Source organism: Nestor notabilis, unplaced genomic scaffold, assembly GCF_000696875.1.
Source record: "Nestor notabilis isolate BGI_N333 unplaced genomic scaffold, ASM69687v1 scaffold18186, whole genome shotgun sequence".
In the NCBI taxonomy this organism is placed as follows: Eukaryota; Metazoa; Chordata; class Aves; order Psittaciformes; family Psittacidae; genus Nestor; species Nestor notabilis.
In genome coordinates this window covers 4,222-10,434 of record NW_009932598.1, presented here as the reverse complement: position 1 = coordinate 10,434, position 6,213 = coordinate 4,222, and the positions used below count along the sequence as shown (strand labels likewise).

Below are 6,213 nucleotides of genomic sequence, written 5' to 3'. Positions count from 1 at the left end.
CCCAAACTGTCCTATAAGTGCAGCGTGAAGGGCTAAAGGTCGCCTGTTGAGAACAGCTTGGGCTTTTTCCTCCACCTCAAGCACCTCAGCTTTGTAAAACCTTGTAACGTTAATGCCACACTTAATACCACTTCCAAAAAAACAAAAGATTTTTGGGTGCTGTATGGAAGGACCAGGTGATAAAAAGTGGTTAATGGTAGAATTCTTGTAGGTGGTATGTGTTGATATGTATTTTAGCAACAGGAACCAGCGTTGGTGTATGCCTGTTGGTGTTGGGTTTGGTTGTTTTCTTAACTTCCAAACAAGCTAGTCTCCTAATAAAACATAAGGCTGGGAGGAAATTCTGTGTTCTGTTGTTTGCTCTGCCTACCTGAAGGTGTCATCAGGCCAAAGTATCAGCAGGTGTGTACTTCGTCGGTCTTGAGCTTTTAAAGCTTTGGGAACTGGAGGTCCTGGGAGGTCTCCACCTTGTCTGGTTCAGTGCTTTGTATGGAAAAGCTTTTGTTTTTTGTTTTCCTCCTGACTTGACTCTCTTCAGAAAGCAGGTGTCGGTTTGGTTATTTGAAATGTCGCTGAAGGTCCCTGTTGCTGTCCTTTATGACAACACTCTTGGTGTGTTCAAATGCTGTTGTGTTCACTGCTGGTTTTTTTTTTTTCTTTCTTTTTCCCCCACTCTTCAATCTTTAGTGTTCCCAAACTTCCCCCTCTCCCTGCCAACTTGCTCATTTCTGGGCTCTTTGGCAGATGGAGATCAGCTGGAAACTCTGGTGCCCGAAGCTGGGATACAATTCTCTAACTAAAGCCACTTCAGACTAAACAGAACAGAAAAAATGTCTCCTGCATCTCTGTGGAAAATGTTCATGGTAATATGTTCCAGAACGAGTTGCATGTTGTTTTTTTTCTGAACACTGCGTTGCACTGTTAATTCATTTGGTTTGAGGTCTGTCATAATCCCAGATGGCTTTCTGTAGGATTGCTGCCAGCGCCTCATTCCATATTTTGTCCTTCAGCTTTTGATTTCTCTCTTCTTCCTCTGCTTTCTTTCTTAGGAAATTACTCATCTGATTTACTGATCATCATGTATTCTAATTGTAACCTCTCTGGTGGCTGCAACCGTTCCCAGGGAGGTGCCACCCATAAACTTTGCAAGCATGTTCTGTGTTTTTAAGTCCTTGTGGAGGTTGTGTCTAGCCTCTGGTCAAACTGTTAGTTGTTAGCATGCTATTCTTAATCAGATTGGTAAATTAGTAATAGCTCAATGGTTTTATTGGGGGAAGAAAGGCTGCTTGGCTCAAGGAAGTGGCATTGAGTACACAGAGCTTAAAGCTCAGCTGGAGCTATGGTAGTAGAAGGCTCTTCTGTGGGATAAGTGTGTTGAGTAAGTGGTGTCCCAAGAGAAGTCTTGATCTTGTTAGTGATATGCTAAGCACTGACAGTGGGTAGCTTGGATGTATGCACAATCCTGCAGGAAACAAGGTTCTGATGTGTCTCCTGTTCCCTGCCCAGCTGTGTAGTTCTGTCAGTGTTAGCGGAGGAACTGGCAAGTTACAAGTACACACAGCTAGTTCTTGGATGTGGGAACATGTGCTCAGGAGTAGATTCTGCAAGTGAAACTTGGTAGGTGGTGGAGGAGTGTGAAAAAGGAGAGTTTCAAAGCAACAGGCTGGAAAAGTAGAAACTCTTGGTTGTAAAGCTTCAGGCTAAGGTAATGAGCCACCACCAGACAGGAATACCTTGATACAGTGCAGACAGACTTGCTAAGAAAGTAACTAAATATTAATAACTGAGCAAGCCAAGCGAAGCCGGAAGACTCAAAGCTTTTTAAATCCTTACAAGATCCATGAAAGGTAGGAGCTGGAAAGGAGGCAAGTTCTTCTCTAATTGCAGCATGAACTCAGTCTTTACACGTTCTCTGTTCTTAGGCTTTAGCTTGGCGCAGAAACCATTTGGAGCAACATATGTCTGGAGCAGCATTATCAATGCACTTCAAACTCAAGTGGAGGTGAAAAAGCGTCGCCAGCACCTCAAGTGCTATCATGACTGTTTCATTGGCTCGAATGCTGTGGATGTTGTCTTTGCCCATCTTCTACAGAACAAGTATTTTGGGGATGTTGATATTTCCCGTGCTAAAATAGTTCGTGTGTGTCAAGCGCTGATGGATTACAAAGTATTTGAGGCTGTTTCAACAAGGGTCTTTGGGAAAGACAAACGCTCTGTATTTGAAGACAGCAGCAGTAGCCTCTACAGATTCACCAATGTCTCAAACCAGACGGAACTGGATAAAGATTTCCAACAGTGTACACCACAAAGGTCAGCACGTGGAATGTGAAGATAAGAACTTTTTTTTTACAACAGGAAAAGTTGTGTATTCTGGGGGAGAGAAGGTGAAACTACTGTACAATTACAGGACCTGGGGGAGGGGGGAAGAGGTACTCTACAGGTGTTTGTGGATGAAAGATAGGTAGGAAACAGCAATTTGGAGTAAATGATTAAGCCTGCTTAATTATTTGTTTCCTATGTCTGATATCACATTGCCTTAGGGGAAGAAGGTAGAGATAGGTGCATTACAGATACTGATCTGCTGAGTTCTAAACCAATATAACCAGTTGGAACTCTGGTGCATCAAATAGGGTAATGCAGTGGAACAATCTCCACAGTCACTGCACAACTAGCTCTGGCGTAAGTCAGTTGCGCATCCAGTTTTTTAAGGGGGTCAAAGCAGGGGGGGAACCCTCGGTAAAAAATTTCTTTTTTTATCATCTTGGCTTCACTACGTTTCAAATTCAGCTTTTTGAAACGTTTTCAGCTGCTTGTTCATGTAGGTATGAGTTGTTCCTAGGCTAGATAGCAGGCTGTTATGCTACTGCATGCCATTGTAGAACCAGGGGGAAGTGCTGTGGTGAGGTTTTGTTTCCCTGTCTCTTTAAGAGTGAGCAAAGAGAACCCTGGTATTAACTAAACCCTCACAAAGCAGAACACACTGCTCTATGGATGGTGTGTTGTCAAATAACTGCCCTTTAACAGTGTTTGTCAAGCATTCATCTCTGAACGTATTCTGACGTACTCTTACAAGAAACTATGTTCGTGTTGTCCTGCTTCTTCCCTTTCTTCCTCCTCCCTCGCATGCTCCCTTCGCTCTTGTTCTGTGCTAAAACAAACTGTCCCAAGTCTTTATTTGGAGAAAGGAGAATTAGTGAGGCGTTAAAAACACTTTTTAATGAACTGTGGTATTTAAAAATATATTCATTACAAAGGCTGTTAAAGCAAGACTTTGAAGATGATGGGCAAACAGTCATGAAACAAGATTGTTCATGTTCTATTAGTGTAGAATGAAGGCATTTTTTCTTCCAGGCAGGGCACAGATCCATTGGATTACATTGCTTCATTTACTGAAAGGAACAGATTTATTGATACAGACAGCTTGTCACATCCACAGCAGACAGTGGGCATCAAAAGGGTTTTGCAGTGCCCTAAACCAAAAAAGCTATACAAATTGAAATGAAACAAATATGCTTGGAGGAATAATGATTGTGGCTGGAGTTATGTGATCTACTCAATAGCATATGAAAGCAACTCCGAGAAGAACCAGCTAACCCAAGAAGTGGGTGATGGGTTTCTGAAGCCTTCCATTGCTTGATGGCATGAATAAGCCACATAGCTTTAGGACTGGTGTTGCTACAGAGCAGTCACCATCTCAGTTTTCCAAGAACAGCTCTTAATTTTTGTCCTCACTTCACCATCAGAAATAATGTCTTCAAACTCCGGAGGTTTAGAGGGGGGAATTTTGTTTGGGCCTTTTTTGTTTTAAATACTTTTCCCTCCTTAACCATTTTGTCATCTTAGATTCTCTCTGTGGTAACTGAGGTAGCTTGCTGATGCTGTTGTGACAAGTTCCAAGAGAGGAGCTCTGCACTTGCATGCAAATAGTTCTTTAAGTTATCATACATTCTCCTGTGCGACTTGGACAGAGAAAGTGGCAGGCAGGGGAGAGGAGGGGGAAGACCGCATGAATTATATAGATAAAACATTTTCTAATCTTAGCCAGTTATCCATGTATGTTACATGGTATATTTGGTTTTCTACATATGGACATAAATGTATATAAACTGTTTTTTAATCTCAGACATGAGAAGAACGTGTTGTTTCACTCTACTCCTGTCAAACCAGAAAGCTTGGAGGATCTCTGGGAAAACCTGAGTTTAAAGCCTGCAAATAGCCCTCAAGTAAACATCTCGGACAGCTTGTCCCGTCGAGGTAAGCCAAGCAATGTTGCAACCATTTGTTTGTGGGAGAAGGAAGATAATCATTGTAGGACTGGAACGGCTTATGCCTGTCAGATTGGAGAGGGAATCAAACTGTCTCTCACAGTACTTTGTTTTGAAAACCATGTCATAACAAAGGTGAATTATATTTGTTGCAGGCTTGCTTTTTACCTTTTTATTTCATTAGACAGGACCTGTTATCTCTACTTGAAATAAGTCAGCATTGAATTTTGTGGAGAAGAAATACACAATAGTACAGAGCTTGATTTGAGTTAGGAATATTTTTCATAATATTCAATTACCTGCTCTACTTCTGTGCTTGACTTACTCATGGCCAAATAGTCTGCAATTGCTAGAACGCCTCCCTAGCTTTTTACCTGTGAATCTGCACCATCCAGCACTCCTTCAGTATTGTGTGAAACTGTCCTTGACAATTCATGTCTTCTCTCTGACAGGGCTGTGTTCTAGTGTGGTTTTTCCTTTGATTAAAATGTTAACGTATCCTAGAGACTCTCAAAACTGGAGCCAGATCATAATGGTGGAAGCTGTGATAAGGACAGTCTCACAGTTACACTTTTGTTCTTAATTCCTTATCTAGAACAAATGCTGCTTGGAAATTAGAGCACAAAGAACATAAGGCACCTCAGACTTGCCAAAAAGCAGTTCTCCAGCACTTGTAGTTAACTAAACAAATAGCTAATTCTTGCCTTTGCAGTTATAAAAGGCATTTAAAGCTGGTAAGGGTTGCACTCTCTGCTGCTGTAAGTCTTTGTTTTGGTAAAATTCATCTGTTCGGTTAGGACTGGTGGGAGGAAGGAGGTTTGTCTTTTATAATCTCTTTTGGCACTTGCTGCATCACCGTGTGCTTTGTGTATTCCACCCTTCCCAGTTATTAATGAAGTATGGCAAGAACAAACAATTGCTCGTCTGCTGCAGCTTGTGGACCTTCCTCTCCTTGAGTCTTTACTTGAGCACCAAGAGATCAGACCTCAGCTTCCACAACCAAGGAAGGGAACTGGATATGTCATTACAAGTAACTACCTAGACAGAGAGATTCTCAAGGCTTTCAGTGACTCACAGTAAGTATTTGTCACTCACCTCTGCACCTTTGAACAACTTTCTGCCTTCATAGGAATGTAAAGCACAGTTGGTCTTTGGGTAGAAGTATAGCAGTCTCCAGTACTGCAGGAAGGATGTGAGCAGGCACTTTTCTCCCTGTTAGACTTGACTGGATAACTGGTAAATAACAGTTGCTAAGCTCTAAACCAGAAGTAGCTGAGACAGCTTCTGCTGAACACTGAAAGATTTGTTGGTTTGTTTTTTTTTTTTTTAATGCCGTGGTAGTATTTTATAGAGCTCAGAGGTGAATTGTTTGCTGCATTGAGGGAAGAATAGAGCATTTTGCTTTTACCTTGAAAATTCTTCCTTAAAAAAATACTTAAGGGAAATAGTTTAGTTTCTCCTACTACACTAAGAGCTGAAAATGCTGATCCTGAAACTGTATATAAATACAGTTAAAAACATAGTCTGAAAAACTTTTACCAATCTGAATCTGATTAAGGTCCATGTTTCTGCTTATCTAGCAATAATTATGTCCTTGTCTAACAGTAGAGGACATGAGTAACTTTAGGTTTAACTGCTTGTGACTGTTTACCTATGTGGGTTACTAATTCTTCATCTTCATTAAACACCTAACAGAAAGGTATGTGGCTGTGATCTACCAGAGTGTGTCAGGAAAAGTCTTTTTCCTTTTTGTGTCAATTTCTAGTGTATTTAAGTACCTACACAAGCAGTTTTCACTGCGACTGAGAAACCAGTCTACCTGCTTTTTGTGGAAAACAATGCTACCGACTCCGAAAGGCATCAGAAGGTAATGCTGCAAAGTTAAACCTCTCTGTGTTCTAGGACAGACGAATGGCTCTCAGCAGCAATAGATTGCTTGGAATATCTT

General features: G+C 41.3%; 1 protein-coding gene across 1 annotated transcript in view; it reads left to right on the top strand.

Moving 5' to 3' along the window:
• Positions 1–1,922: 1,922 nt before the first annotated feature.
• Positions 1,923–6,213, top strand: part of DEPDC7 (DEP domain containing 7) — a gene marked incomplete at its 5' end in the record, with an annotated part of 6,582 nt that continues 2,291 nt past the window's right edge. The window contains 4 exons of the mRNA XM_010016483.1: positions 1,923–2,310; positions 4,124–4,254; positions 5,152–5,341; positions 6,168–6,213. The exon at positions 6,168–6,213 is cut by the window's right edge and continues 175 nt beyond it. Coding sequence (XP_010014785.1) covers positions 1,923–2,310; positions 4,124–4,254; positions 5,152–5,341; positions 6,168–6,213 — 755 coding nt within the window. The remainder of the gene's footprint in view (positions 2,311–4,123; positions 4,255–5,151; positions 5,342–6,167) is intronic.